Consider the following 14,427-nt stretch of genomic DNA (forward strand, 5'->3'; position numbering starts at 1 on the left):
GGGTGAACCTCGGGCTATTCAGCTCAGGTGACAACAACGTAATTGTCTAACACTCTTTAGCCTGTGTGTTTTATTTTATCTTGGGTCTTTTAATGTGTGGATGTGTGTTTATATATGCACACGTATTTAGGGTTTTAGCCTTGAAATAAATTTTAGAGTTTTTATTTTGTAACGCTGTTACTGTTGGGTCTGTGCTTCAGCAGGCCCGCTAGTTCAGACTTATTCCCGTGAACAAAGCAAGACAGAACACTTTAACCGGTTTTTACATGCTAGCAAGGGGAGCATCTCAGAGCAGCACCTCTGCCCTCGGTCTCAGACCACTCCAAAGAACCAGTCTCCCCTGCAGCCTTTTATTCTGTGACACACAGTTTACACAAACACCCACTGTAAAAATCCCCTATGGTGTGTCATAAAACTAAGGCACTGAGTGTGTGTGTGTGTATGCATGTACAAGCGTGTGTGTGTGTGTGTATGTATGTGCACGTGAGTGAGTGGCTCTCTGAATGTCATTGATCATGCAGTTTGAAACCAAGGCTTACAAATTTAAGTACAATGGCAACATTTAACAATTTCAACCTAACAGTCCCTCCTGTTTGTCATTTTGAACTTAAATTTACAGTTATGCACCCTTGTGTTTGACAGTTTCAGTGTAGGCTTCATTTACAGTGCTCCATAAGTGTCTCTTCCAGATGTTTCCTTGTCTAAATGTATGTAGAAATGGGCATTCAAACACACCAGTTGGTTTTGTTGTTTGTCCATGTGGCTTCCGGCTGTCTTCAAAGCTTTGGGCCTGGTCAGCAGCCCCCTTTTTTATGGCCTCCACCAACCCCCAAATCTTCTCACTTCAAGCATTCTTTCTGTGGGGGGAACAAAGCCACCTGGCATATCATCTGCATTTACAACTCCTCTACTGTCCTTTCATCTCTGCAGAAAATCTTTTTTGAAAAGTAAATTGGATCCAGTTATTTTGTTTTATAGCTGTTGTGCTCTTCTCCCTCCTGTTGAGTCATGGCTGGCCCATGGCTCAAAATTTCAGCCAGCTTGAAGAAGTATTCATGATGCAAATGACACAAAGGAAAGACCCTCTTCAGAGTGCCAAAGTACGCATGTCACAGTAACACAATATTAGGTGGTCATTCACCCTTTGGAAACTGCTGTCAGTCATTCCCAGTCTGCTGGTGTCTGTGCTGTTCACAGAACCACAATTCCATCGGTGAAATCCCTCTGTGCGCTGTCGATTGGAGCTTGGCATGCTCCCTTCATCCTTCAGTTTCCCGGCAGAGGGCAGAGCAAGTCTTACACCCTAGTTGTCCTCCTCAGCGTCAATGTTGAATGTCTTTCTTCTGGATTTCACTGTAGTCCACAATCCCCTCTCGATCAAGTGGCACAGCCCTCTGTGGGTTGTCAGCTGTGCTGGAGGTGATCTCTGCTCCTCACTGGTCCTCTTGAAGCCTCTCTCCTGGCCTCAGCTTCTATCTTGTGGACGATCTCCTCAGTTACTTCACCTCATGACACTTGCAATTTCAAACATGACAGCTCCCCAGAAAACCCTCTTTTGCCACATGGTCCTTGCCATATGTCAACTCCACTCAATGAGACATGCACGAGAAGGCTGCACATTCTCTCTTAAAAATTCCCAAGGGCTTTTCCCTTGGAGTAGCTCTACTCCAAACCTGTAACCCTGCGTTAAAGAAAAAACATTAGCCGGCGGTTAAATGTTAAGCTTGTTTAACTCCCAGCTCCACCTGGATCCCCTATATTCTAGAAGACAAATCCTATAAGCTGAAACAAACTTCACATTTGCAAACAACTGTATCATAAAAGTAATAAAGTATTCAGCACCACAGAGACAAGTGTCAATGCAATTTTCTCCAAATCATTAAACCACTACTATCACCATAATTCGCCTCAAATCATGGATCATCCCATGTGTTCATTCCACATTGTAATCAGTGACTTTCCTTAAGTTTGTCACTCCATTTATTTTATGTCTATGAGCTCAATAGTTGTCAAATAATGAGCCCAACATTAAACCATTCTGTAATCACTGCATCTCTTGCTTTTCTTCTGTCACTTGTCTGTCTGTGCTGAATCCTTTACAAGCACTCTTAGAGAAAAAACAAACGTTAGCAGAAGCATCCTGGAGGTCAGGCCTAGGTCAACAGACTCCAGAGGTGCTGTAATAGGTCATAAAGTTAACACTCTGCTGTAAAAGAAGCAATACTGGTTTCAACACAGTATGTGTCTCACACTGTATGCTCATTTTCCCACTGTAATATTCACCATTTTCCCAGTAACACAGTGTAATAGCCTAATCCACATATAGCCTATAAACACAGTTTCCTGCATGCATAAACCCAGCAACCCAGAAAAATTACAGCTAAAAGGTTAAATTTGCAGGGCCCACACACTCATGTGTAAAGTCTGACAGAGGCCTCTGGCCTTGTTGTTCCTGCAACAAAAGACATACATCCATACATCCATCCACCCCTTTGTCCAAACTAAGGTGGAGGTGCAACCTTACATGTTGATGTCAAGTCAGTCAAGTTTTGTCAACTTTTACCAGTCCAGTCAGTTCCCCATGTTTTTTGCTGATAGCAGAATCTCTCGCATTAAGTTTTAGTGCCAGCAATATGACGTCATTTCAAAAAAGAAAAATCGTACTTTCCGACTTTTTCTCTCTCCCTCGCGCTCACAGACACATAACGGGTATGGCAGTCCATTCTCCCTGCAGCACGGACTACACTGCCAATGAGGCTACATTCTTTAGGGCTATGTCTGTTACACTCTGCCTATTGCCTTCATATTAAATAATTTTTGTGAATAATTTTTTTTAAATATTTCTTCATGTCATTATGCGGGCCGCATAATGACTGAAAACAATAGTGAGATCTTTAACCAGGTCTTCCCATTAACACCTGGCCTGTTCAGAGGCTCAGTCAATGAGCTCATCAATAGCTTCAATGCTAAAATGTTAAATGTTATGGACACTATTGCTCCCATTAAGGTGAAGGTTATCTCTGGAAGGAAGAAGTCTCCATGGAGAAACTCCACACTGGTGAAAAATGAAAAAAGAGAGTGTCAGAAAGCTGAGCGCAGATGGAGAAAAACAAACCTCCAGGTTCATTATGACATGTATAAAGAGAAACTTCACAATTATAATTTACAACTGAGGAATGCAAGGAGGTCCTATTTCTCTGACATCATCACCAAAAACAGTCATAATGCTTGGGTCTTATTTGCTACAGTTGACAGGCTAACAAACCCTCCTGTGTCAGTGGCAGCTGAACTTCATTCGACCATGGCCTGCAATGACTTTGCCAAATTCTTCACAGACAAAATCCAAAAGACTAGACAAGCAATTGGTACATCAACAGCAGATTCAGGATATGTACTGTGTCCACGGAAAAACAGTTTAAACACCATGAAACAGTTTCACCCTATTAACAGCAAGGACCTGAAGGACATCTTAGGTCAACTGAACTCCTCCTCTTGCTGTTTAGATGTCCTGCCAACAAGTTTTTTCAAAAAGGTCTCAAAGACTTTGGAGTCAGACCTGTTACAGATTGCCAACCTTTCTTTAATGTCAGGTGTGTTTCCAGAACCACTAAAAACTGCTGTAATTAAACAAATACTGAAAAAGGACAATCTTGACGAGACACAAATGAACAACTACAGGGCAATCTCAAATCTCCCATTTTTAAGTAAGATCATTGAAAAAGCAGTTTCTCAACAGCTCAATTACTTCTTAACACAGAATAACTGTTGTTATGCCTTCCAGTCAGGTTTTAGACCGAACCACAGCACTGAAGCTGCTCTGACCAAAGTGTTTAATGACATATGTCTGAATACAGACAGTGGAAAAATGTCAGTCTTAGTTGGGCAGGTCTTTCAGGAACTGTACTAAACTGGTTCAAAACATACTTAGAAAACAGGAAATACTTTGTATCAATAGGTAACTTCACATCTGAGCAGACAAGTATCACATGTGGAGTTCCCCAAGGTTCCATCTTGGGACCTCTTCTGTTTAACATTTACATGCTCCCACTGGCACAGATTATAAAGAACAACAAAATAAACTATCACAGCTATGCAGATGACACACAAATATATATTACAATGTCACCAGGAGACCGAGGCCCTGTACAGGCTCTTGGTAAATGCATTGAGGAAATTAATGACTGGTTGTGCCACAATTTTCTCCAGCTAAACAAAAACAAAACTGAAGTAATTTGGAGCCAAAGAAAAACGATTACAGGTCGCCAGAGAACTTCAATCTATACACCTAAAAACCACCACCCAGGCGAGAAATTTGGGTGTAGTGATGGACGCAGACCTAAACTTAGGAAAACACATTAAGACAATAACAAAGTCAGCTTACTATCACCTCAAGAATATTTCAAGGATAAAAGATCTGATGTCTCAACAGGACCTGGAAAAACTAGTCCATGCATTCATCTTTAGTAGGCTTGATTACTGTAACAGCATCTTTACAGGTCTACCTAAAAAAAAATAAATCAGTCAGACAACTACAGCTTGAGTCCTCACTAAGACCAAAAAGTGGACCACATCAGTCCAGCTCTGAGGTCTTTACACTGGCTGCCTGTCCGTCAGAGGATAGACTTTAAAGTTCTGATGCTGGTCTATAAAGCTCTGAATGATTTAGGACCAAAATACATCAGTGACCTCCTGACCCAGTATGAACCTTCCAGATCACTCAGGTCATCTGGATCCTGTTTTTTATCAGTTCCCAGAGTCAGAACCAGACATGGAGAAGCTGCATTCAGCTTTTATGCTCCATATAACTGGAACAAACTCCCAGAAAGCCTCAGATAAGCTGAAACACTCAGTTTATTTAAATCCAGGTTGAAGACTCACCTGTTCTCAGCTGCATTTGAATAAAGCACCAAATCTGCACTGTTTTACTTTTAAGCTTAAATTTCAAAACTTACATTTTAACTACTGATTTTATCTACTGTTCCTTTCTTGTTTTCCATTTTAAATCATGCTTTTTATTTGTTTTTGTTTTTTAATGTCTCTGTAAAGCACTTTGAATCACCTTGCTGTTGAATTGTGCTATATAAATAAACTTGCCTTGCCGCAAGTAGGCGTGACATGGGCCGCGAGATTGAGACACAGACATTAGAGCCTCTTAATGCGTGTTTTGTTTGGGTTTCTACCGACGTTCAAACCAAAAATAGAGAGGACATAACCTTATGAAACAGGAAAATACCACCGTGTAATCCATTCATTTCAACAAAGTAACTGTATTCTGAATACCACCTTTTTAAACGGTAACTGTAACGGAATACAGTGACTCATATTTTGTATTTTAAATACGCAACGGCGGTACATGTATTCCGTTACTCCCCAACACTGGTCAACAACCTATCAGTCTCACTCATTCAAGACCCCTCATCAGCATTCTGTTTCCCCCCCAGCTATAATGCAATCATCTTTCCCCAAAACAATACTAGTCCACTAGTCTATGTATCACTTTTCATCTTACTAAGTGAACTGGACAAGATGATAAACAGAAACACATGCTTAAGATGCTGTCTGGTCTTCATGAGTTTCATTCTGTGTATATATGTGTTAGTAGGGTTAATGCATTTTCTGTTTGTGTGATTTTATGTACCTCTCTCATTTTGTAGTCCAGACTCCTTCTCAATTTACCCACTTAACGCAGTCAGTTTCCTTTTTCCCAGGTTTGCTAACCCAAATTTGATTTCCCACTCTAAACAACAGCATTCCTGTGTCCTCACCTGCTCTCCTCTCCCACTTCAACAGTCCAATGGTAGTTCTTCTTTTCAGCTTCGTCCTGTGTATTCTCCCACTGTCTCTTTCATTGCCATTTAACTCCAAACGTGGCAAATGTCAACTCAGACAGTCTTTTCACAGGTCCTCTTCACTCACAGTGAGGTTGCAGCTTGCTGGAAACGCATCTCCATCCAGTCAAAGTGATGGGTTTTCTCTCTCTGATGCCGTTTGTCCACACTGCTGGTGCTTGCTGGGTCTCTCTGCTCAGGACTCTGCTGTTGTGTCTTGGACTGCCATGTTGTTGCTCTTTGCAACTGCATTTCTTGTCTTCAGGGAGCTTGCTTTCTCAGGGTGAGAAACACATGGGAGTTAAGCTGTAAACACAATGCGGCCAAAAACTCGGTCTGAGTGTTTCTAATGATTTTTAACCTATAATTTTCTTCCAACTGCTGCATGTGGAAAATTGATCCAGGTCTGCTCTTCACCTGCAAGTGACACTCTGAGACCCATTCTCATCACTGCTTAAACAACACACTTCTCCTCTCTGTGGTTTTTGAACTTAAAACAGAAAGTGAGATGGTAGTTGTTTTTAGGCTGAGAGACACCAAACACTCTTCATATTATTGTTGCTTATTTTCATCAACAATGCAAATTTTATTTCTTTTGTGTCCACTAGGGTAGCTGGTGACCTGCACAGTCACCCTCTTCCCCAGCTGGAGACCGCTTCACACACTTTCACACTCCTCTGGAGCGCGCACACACAGTGACGTCAGGCACATTCACACTCACTTTTTCATCTGCTTTGTGCACATTTCACTTCTTTTCTTTCTTCAATGATCTACATACTATGTGCTGCCCGGTGAATACTTTGCAATATATTCAATCGCCTTTCAAGGCAGTCTTACTCAGTTTATTCCCCATTACAAGACAACAATCAGCGCCACAGACCACGTCTGGTCCGTACTCACTCACTCGTGCTCATTCAGGGCTTTCCTCAGGCATCCCAGACGTCCTGGCTGCTAGCAAACTTCGGTGTGTCGTCTCCCCCTCCTTGGTGGAAAGCCAACAAATGGCTTTCCACCAAGGAAAGCCAACAAATGAATGACCAAATAATGTTGGGTCTGCGCTTCAGCAGGCCCGCTAATTCAGACTTATTCCTTGGTGTTCCTCCACCTCCAAAGAAATGTCAGAAGGAGTCCGAACCGCAAAAGAAGCGCGTATTCTTGGAATTTCCGAGAATACGCGCTAATGACCCCAAGGACCTAAACAGCTACAGGCCGGTGGCTCTGACATCCCACCTGATGAAGACCCTGGAGCGGCTGGTCCTGGCTCAGCTTTGGTGCCTGGTGAGCTCATCATTGGACCCATTTCAGTTTGCCTACCAGCCTGGCATTGGAGCGGATGATGCCGTCATTCACCTCCTACATCGTTCCCTCTCTCACCTGGAGACCGCTGGGAGCACTGTGAGAATCATGCTCTTTGATTTCTCCAGTGCCTTCAACACCATTCTTCCCACAGTCCTGAAGGACAAGCTGGAGAACTCAGGAGTGGACCATCACCTCACTACCTGGATTTTGGACTTTCTCACCTTCACTTTGGAGTGAAGGGCCCACTCTTGAAGACCTTCTATGACTCTGTGGTGGCCTCAGCCATCTTTTATGGTGTGGTCTGCTGGGGTGGCAACATCTCTGCCATGGACAGGAAGAGACTGAACAGGCTGATCAGAAGGGCCAGCTCTGTTCTGGGATGCCCTCTGGACCCAGTGGAGGTGGTGAATGACAGGAGAATGGTGGCTAAGCTGTCATCCCTGTTGGACAACATCTCCCACCCCATGCAGGAGACTGACAGCACTGAGCAGCTCCTTCAGTGGCAGGCTGCGGCACCCACGATGTGGGATGGAGAGATTTCGCAGGTCTTTCCTCCCCACTGCTGTCAGACTCCACAACAAAGACTTTTGCAGCTGATCAAACACACACATCCACACATGTGCAATAAGACTAAGTGCAATACTCCTTTCTGACAAAGTTGTATTTTTACTCAGTTGTATTAAGCATTTGTATTCTATTTTTATCCTATTGTATATTTTATTCTATTTTATTCTACTGTATATAGTATTTTATTTTATTCTATTCTGTACAGTATATTATTCGTATTGTATTCTAATTTTTGCTATATAACTTTTACACTGTCCACTCTCTGCTGTGACAAAACAAATTTAATAAATAATCTAATAAAGGTTATCTTATCTTATCTTGCTGTGGAGGAACACCAAAGTAATTGCTTACGGAGCCTTCTTCTTCGACATCTTTAAGAGTTCTGAACAAATGTCTGTCCTCCTCCAGAACATCTTATGTATGCAAATGTGTGTTGCAACTTCTTATCTGGTGCACGTCTTTTATTCTGACAGCAAATGTGCACCTGCGGACCACTTATGCGCACCCCTGCTTATAAACACATTTGCATGAAACTAGCCCACTGAATGAGCAATGGGCTGTGAGGTCAGTTCCTTGGTTTATAAAAACATGTCCAGATGAACAGAATCAACAATTTGGGATTTACTTACCTGGATGATTGAGCATTCATCAAGACATTTCTTGGCACTGATTTGAGGACACTATTAGGCTGAAAGACAGTCTTTCCATTCCATTTAACTTTTTATTGTATTACTTTCAATAAAGTGTTCTTTTTATCATTGAATCCATCTCTCTTGCCAGGATGTGTTTTCAAACCCAGGTAGCTTTTAATTTAATTTGTTACATTTTCAATCTTTTTATTTCCTAGGGGTGAAATTCCCTTAGGTGACATTGCCGCAACACATTTAAATAACCCCCCTGACTGTACTGCCACAGAGTAAATATTTCTGTTATGTTCTTTTAAGTACAATTACAACACATAAGTAAACAATTGAGCAATACTTCACCTAAACTGGGCTGAGTCTCGTATGTCTAGAACACACTTCAGAGTCTGAACCCACACTATCAGCAGATGAGCCATGATGGAGTTTGTTCACGTTGCTGTAGCTGTGCTCGGTCTTCTGTCTCTTGGACACTCAGCTCCTGTGACAAGCTGTGAGAATCTAATCCAGCCTCGTGAAATCCACGGAAATCAGGTCAGACTCTCTCTTATCTCACCTTTCACTTATCACTTTCTGCACATATACGCTGAGTAAAATAAGTTTTGAACATGTCACCAAATTTACATGAAATTTACACCAGATGTGGGTAACCACCCATCCAGTCCACACATACAAAGAAATCAAACCATTGATATCCATAAATTAAGCTATGTGTAATAATAAGATGACACAAGGAAAACTATTGAACACATGAAGAAGGGAAGGTGCAAAAAGGCATGGAATGTCACGACACCAGCTGAAATCTATCAGCAATTAGAAAGCAATCCTGCCCCCTAGTGCAAATTAATATCGCTTGGTTCTATTCTAACTGATGGTCTATAAAAAGATGTCTCATTACCAAGGTGTCACACAAACTCCTACTGTAACCTTGCAGGTGGAGATGGAGGAAATGGCACTAGGGCTGAGGAGGGAACAGCTTAGATTGACTTATTGGGCAAACTTACAGGGTCAGGGGAAGGATCACCCTACACTAGAAGTACTTAAACCTTGCTGGGAGAAAGGCAGGAGGGAGTTAAAGAGCTTTGGATGGGTGTTGGGGGGAAGAGCTAGAGAACTTAAATTAGATCAGTTAGACATATGTCAGCGAGTGCCATGGCCTGCAATCCCTCCACAGATACTTCCTGAAGCAACTGTAGATTTTGCTTTATTGCACCAGAAATTCAGTTCAGGGTTACATTGAACAGTATTGTGGGTATGTGCAAGTATATACAGATGCTTCAAAGAATCCAGCTAGTCAAGTGGGGGTAGCAGTAGTAATTCTGGACTTTATGGTAGAAATTAGGAAAGAATTAATGATTGATTGTCTGTGTTTACAGGAGAAATGATAGCAATTCTATTAGCGGTTCAGTGGGTGGAAGAGTTGAGGCCGTCGAAAGCAATTATTTGTTCAGATTGAAGAGCAGCCTTGGTCAGTCGACAGAAAGGTCATTTGGAAGGTAGATCAGATATTTTAATAGAGATTCAGCAAACTCTTTTCAGAATACATATGATGGGTCTGTCAGTAGTGTGTGTATGGGTCCCAGCTCACTATGGGGTATGGGGGAATGAAGCAGAGGAAAGGTTAGCAAAGGAAGCCACTAATCATAGTTGATTTGGCAGTGAGTTTTGATCAGGCGGAAGTTAAGAGTATTATTAAGCTAGAAATGAGGGGTAGATGGCAGAAACAGTGGGAAGAAGAAAGGTGGGGAAGGTGGTTATATAAAATTCAAAGCGGGGTGGGAGTAAGGAGAGCCACAGGAAGGAGTAGGCGAGAGGAGGTGGTGGTGTCAAGACTGAGATTTGGACATACAGGATTGAATTCTAAACTATTCTTGATTCGGAAACATAATTCAGGGAAATGTGATTGTTGTGGAGAGGAGGAAACTTTGGAGCATGTTATTTTGCAGTGTCGGAAGTATAAGGTAGAGAGGAGACAACTGGTCCTAAGTCTCAGTAACATTAACATGAAATTGGATCTTATTAAGTTATTACAAAAGGAGTCGAGGAATAAAAGTTATCAGGCTTTGTTTCAGTTTTTGAGAGAAGGAAGATTGTTTGGAAGGATATGAAGTAGGTTGTTTTTAAAAAAAAAATAAAATTTTTTTTTAGTTTAATTTAATTTATTTTTTTAATCCTGTCCACACTCCATACCAGTGGTGGTGGCAATGCACCATGCAGTTGTTTGCCAACTGCCAATCACACTTACAAGAAGAAGAAGAAGAAGAAGAAGGGGTCACACAAGAAACATCTCATGATGGATAAAACCAATGAGGTCCCTTAAGACCTTCATAATCTTATTGTTGCAAAACAAATTGATGGCATTGGTCACGGAAGAATTAAACTACTGAAGGTTCCAGTGAGCACTGTTGGGGCAGGACAGAACATAATTTCACCATAAAGCGGCCAGAACCAGCTGCTCCCCGCCAGTTTTCAGACAGGGGAGTGAAAAGAATTATTAGCCAAGGAGCCAAGGAACGCTTGCAAAGAGCTACAAAAAGACTTGAAATCAGTTCAACTGCCATGGCCTGTATGCACCCTCACCATACAAGACTCCATTGCTGAAGAAAAAGCATGCTAAAGCACGTTTAAAGTTTGCTGAACAACATTTAGACAAGAAATACTGGCAGAATATACTCTGGTCAGTTGAGACCAAAACTGAACTGATGCTATAATACACGCCATGTCTGCAAATCAAAGACACTGCATACCACCCCAAAAACACTATACCAGCAGTGAAGTTTGGAGTTGGGAACATCACAGTATGGGGCTGTTTTTCGTCATGTGGCACTGGCATCTTTCATATAAATAGAGGAAGATGAATGGAAAAATGTTCTGCTAGCATCTACCAAGATGTTGAAGATGAAACGCGGACGGACCTTTCAGCAAGACGATGATCCAAACACAGGATCTGAAGACCGTTGGTGTGGAAGAATGAACCAAAATCACACCTGAGCGATGCCTGCGGGTAGGGAGCGTCTTGAAGTTGTCATTGCCAACAAAAGCTTTTGCATGAAGTATTAAACACAATTTCGGTAAGCGTGTTCAATACTTTTTCCTTGTTTCATTTCTCATTATTACACATAACATCTGTGGTTTGATTTCTTTGCATGTGTGGACTGGCTGGATTGTTACTGACATCTGGTGAGAATTTTATGTCAATAGCACCTTTAGAAATATATGTACTGAGAAATTTGGTGATGTTTTCAATACTTATTTTACCCCCTGTATATTATACACCATCTGTTTCAGCTGGTGGGAAAATGGACACAAATAGCAGAGAGCACAAGCATACCTGGATCCAAAACGCTGACGAAGATGCTTGTGGAGACCGCCTGGATTAACATCACTGCTGCCAACGAGGCTAATACATTCAATAATCTTCAAATTCAAAAAATGTAATAAAAATGATAAAGCCTTGCCTGAACTGATACTGTTTTCAAATAATCCGAATTTAGAAATCTCTCTAATTTTATCTTCTAAAAGGATGGGCTTGTGCTTCACATTGAAAACCAACATGACTTTGGTTAACAACACTCTCAATATGGGTGAGTATTACTGAGGGAACAAACATTTGGATGACCAGATTTAGACTTTGTGCCTAGCATTGCCACAACACTTTCATTATATCGATTGGTGTGTATTTGCACACTGCACCCTAACCCTTACCCTTACCAATGCTAAAAGGATATGAAGCGTGGCCATCATCTGTCATCTGTCCACAGTGCACAATTACAGATTGTCTGGTGTCCTGCTGAATACTGGCTGCCCTGACTGCCTTGTTATCTACTCAAATAACACCATTGGAAGAACCGCAGTCAAAGCTCTCCAGCTCCTGAGTAAGAACAATGACACACCTAAATACTGTAATGTCAAAGTACTTAAGTATTTTTTATGGTCCAACTTCATGCATTTAATTTATTAAAGCTGAAAGAGATGGTGGTGACTAATTTCCAAGTTAAAACAGTGATTAATCATTGAACAGTGGTTTCCCCTGCTTTAATGAATCAAATCCAAACACTGCCCTTTGAAATACCAGTTACAAATAATAGTTGCCCATTAAAGGCATTTTTTCAGAAAACAAATTTAAAAAGAATAAAGCATCTAAAGAGATACAGTGCAGTGATGTGAATGTATTTGCCCCCTTCCTGGTTTCTCTCTATTTTGTGTACTAGTCACACTTACATGTTTCAGATCGTCAAATAAATTAGTATATTTGACAAAGATAACCCAAGCAAATACAAAACACAGTCCTTAAAGAAATATTTCATTTACTGTGTGAAACTGTAATTGTCTCTAAATCTAACAACTGGTTAGCAAGAACTGAAATCAAGCTTTTGCAATGATTGGCAATGAGTCTTTCGCATTGCTGTGGAAGAATTTTTCAAAACTCTACTATGTAGAATTCCTTCAATTCAGTCGCACTGGATTGGATTTTCAAGCATGAATGGATTTTAAAAGCCATTCAGAGGTGGCCTTGCTCATGTGCTCATGGCCACAAATTCTCCTTCAATATCATGGTTCCTTCAATTACAGCAAGTGGTCCAGGTCCTGAAGTAGCAACAGCAGTCGTTTCTTTGTGTTTTAATCTCTTTATTTACTTGGTGTCACTGCGTAGGCCCCGTGCTAACACTTTTTCTGTCTCTCAGGTAGGAGAGTTAAAGTGTCTGCTGCTGAGCTGGAAGAGTTTACAAAGCAGGCAGAGTGTCTGAACCTAGAATCCCCTGCTATCTTGGATTCAGAAAAAGGTATGAACCTTTATATAATATGAAAGCTTAGAAACTGCAGTTGAACTGAATATTACTTCTTCAGTCTAATATTATCTTTATACTCTTTATATTTTTGTAACCGCCATGTTTGATAAGTTCATAGATTAATCAAATTTATTCTTTCTCACCTGAATGAACTTTATTTACAAATGTCTTCTTGCAGGGTTTTGCCCAGATCCAGCGCTCGCCCCAGGAACTAAGACTATTGATCTGTCCTTGAGCAACATAATGCCCGATGATCTCAACCTATCGGAGAAGCTTTTCACTGAGAGTGGAATGAAGACCATTTTGGACATAGTCCAAAGTAATATGGATCTATTAAAGGAAGACTGACGTGGTCACAAATGTCACTAAGTGTTGATGAAGAAGCCATGTCTGTCAAGAGCATTACCACTAAAATTAAACATGCTAAAAAAATATGAGTGGCCGTCATCTGTCATCTATCTTCAAAGCAATTACATTTAGCTTCACTGAACTGACATAAAATTGAAAATATTCATTTGCTTTTTGAATAAATGGCCCCAAAACATTTCTACTTTCTCTATTTTAAGGAGATAATAGTGCATGAGTAAATGCCAATCAGGCTCCATGGTGCCAGGCAGCAAGCACGGCCTGCTAGAGGAGATTGGGCCCTCAGGCCACCCTCATGAAGTCTGTTTTTGATTGATTGGTCAGACACATTCACACCAGTGGCCTGCTGGCAGCTCTCATTTTCTTCCTCCTTGCATAAGGGAGGAGATATCCATTCTACTGATCGGCTAAGGACCTTCTACGGCCCTATGCAGCTCACCTAGAGTAACTGCGTGTCTCCTAGTGTCTGCTCCATCCTCTTGAGACTGTGCTAGGAGACACAGCAAACCTTCTTGCGATGGCTCGTATTGATGTCCCATCCTAGAGGAGCTGGACTAGCTGTGCAACCTCTGAAGGGTCCAGGTATTGCCTCATATAACCAGTGGAAACACTGACCTTAGCCAAATGCAAAACCAATAACAATACCAGTAATAATAATAAATTGAAATGTGAATGTTCTTGCTCTGCTGAAAATTTGATTCAGCATCAGAATCACCTGATAATCTCCTTTGTAAACAAAGTTTAACCCGTCAGTTTTGTTAGTCTGAGCAGTTGGCAGGAACGGTGAAAAATAGTTACAGGTTGTTCGGAATAGTCTCCCAGTTAGCTCCGTCGCTCTGCTTTCTGTGGGCCAATATGCCCTTCTCCTCCCACACCTGTTTCCTTGCTTCCTGCATCCATTTAATGGATGCAGGAAGCAAGGCAGCTGTGGAGGAG

At 41.4% G+C, this 14,427-nt stretch overlaps 1 protein-coding gene and 1 long non-coding RNA gene across 2 annotated transcripts; one reads left to right on the forward strand and one right to left on the reverse strand.

Moving 5' to 3' along the window:
* Positions 1 to 256: 256 nt before the first annotated feature.
* On the reverse strand, positions 257 to 8,809 carry LOC112847071 (uncharacterized). The gene is made up of 2 exons (XR_003220394.1): positions 8,681 to 8,809; positions 257 to 1,681 (listed from the first exon to the last, which is right to left on the reverse strand). It is a non-coding gene; the product is annotated as an uncharacterized LOC112847071 (long non-coding RNA).
* On the forward strand, positions 8,709 to 13,559 carry LOC100710425 (uncharacterized). Its single transcript, XM_003452158.5, has 6 exons — positions 8,709 to 8,869; positions 11,624 to 11,769; positions 11,858 to 11,919; positions 12,097 to 12,210; positions 13,021 to 13,119; positions 13,304 to 13,559. Exons 1-6 carry the CDS (start codon positions 8,753 to 8,755, stop codon positions 13,471 to 13,473), a joined length of 708 nt encoding a protein of 235 aa, XP_003452206.1. The 5' UTR covers positions 8,709 to 8,752; the 3' UTR covers positions 13,474 to 13,559.
* The last annotated feature ends 868 nt before the right edge of the window (positions 13,560 to 14,427 follow it).

The sequence above is a fragment of the Oreochromis niloticus genome, linkage group LG6 (genome assembly GCF_001858045.2).
Source record: "Oreochromis niloticus isolate F11D_XX linkage group LG6, O_niloticus_UMD_NMBU, whole genome shotgun sequence".
Lineage (NCBI taxonomy): Eukaryota > Metazoa > Chordata > Actinopteri > Cichliformes > Cichlidae > Oreochromis > Oreochromis niloticus.

Excerpts from the sequence above, each read along its gene's own strand:
- LOC100710425 (XM_003452158.5), top strand. The coding sequence starts at position 8,753 with ATGATGGAGTTTGTTCACGTTGCTGTAGCTGTGCTCGGTCTTCTGTCT. Across the intron at positions 11,770-11,857 it reads AATCTTCAAATTCAAAAAAT|GATGGGCTTGTGCTTCACAT; the intron begins GTAATAAAAATG and ends ATCTTCTAAAAG. Across the intron at positions 13,120-13,303 it reads TATCTTGGATTCAGAAAAAG|GGTTTTGCCCAGATCCAGCG; the intron begins GTATGAACCTTT and ends GTCTTCTTGCAG.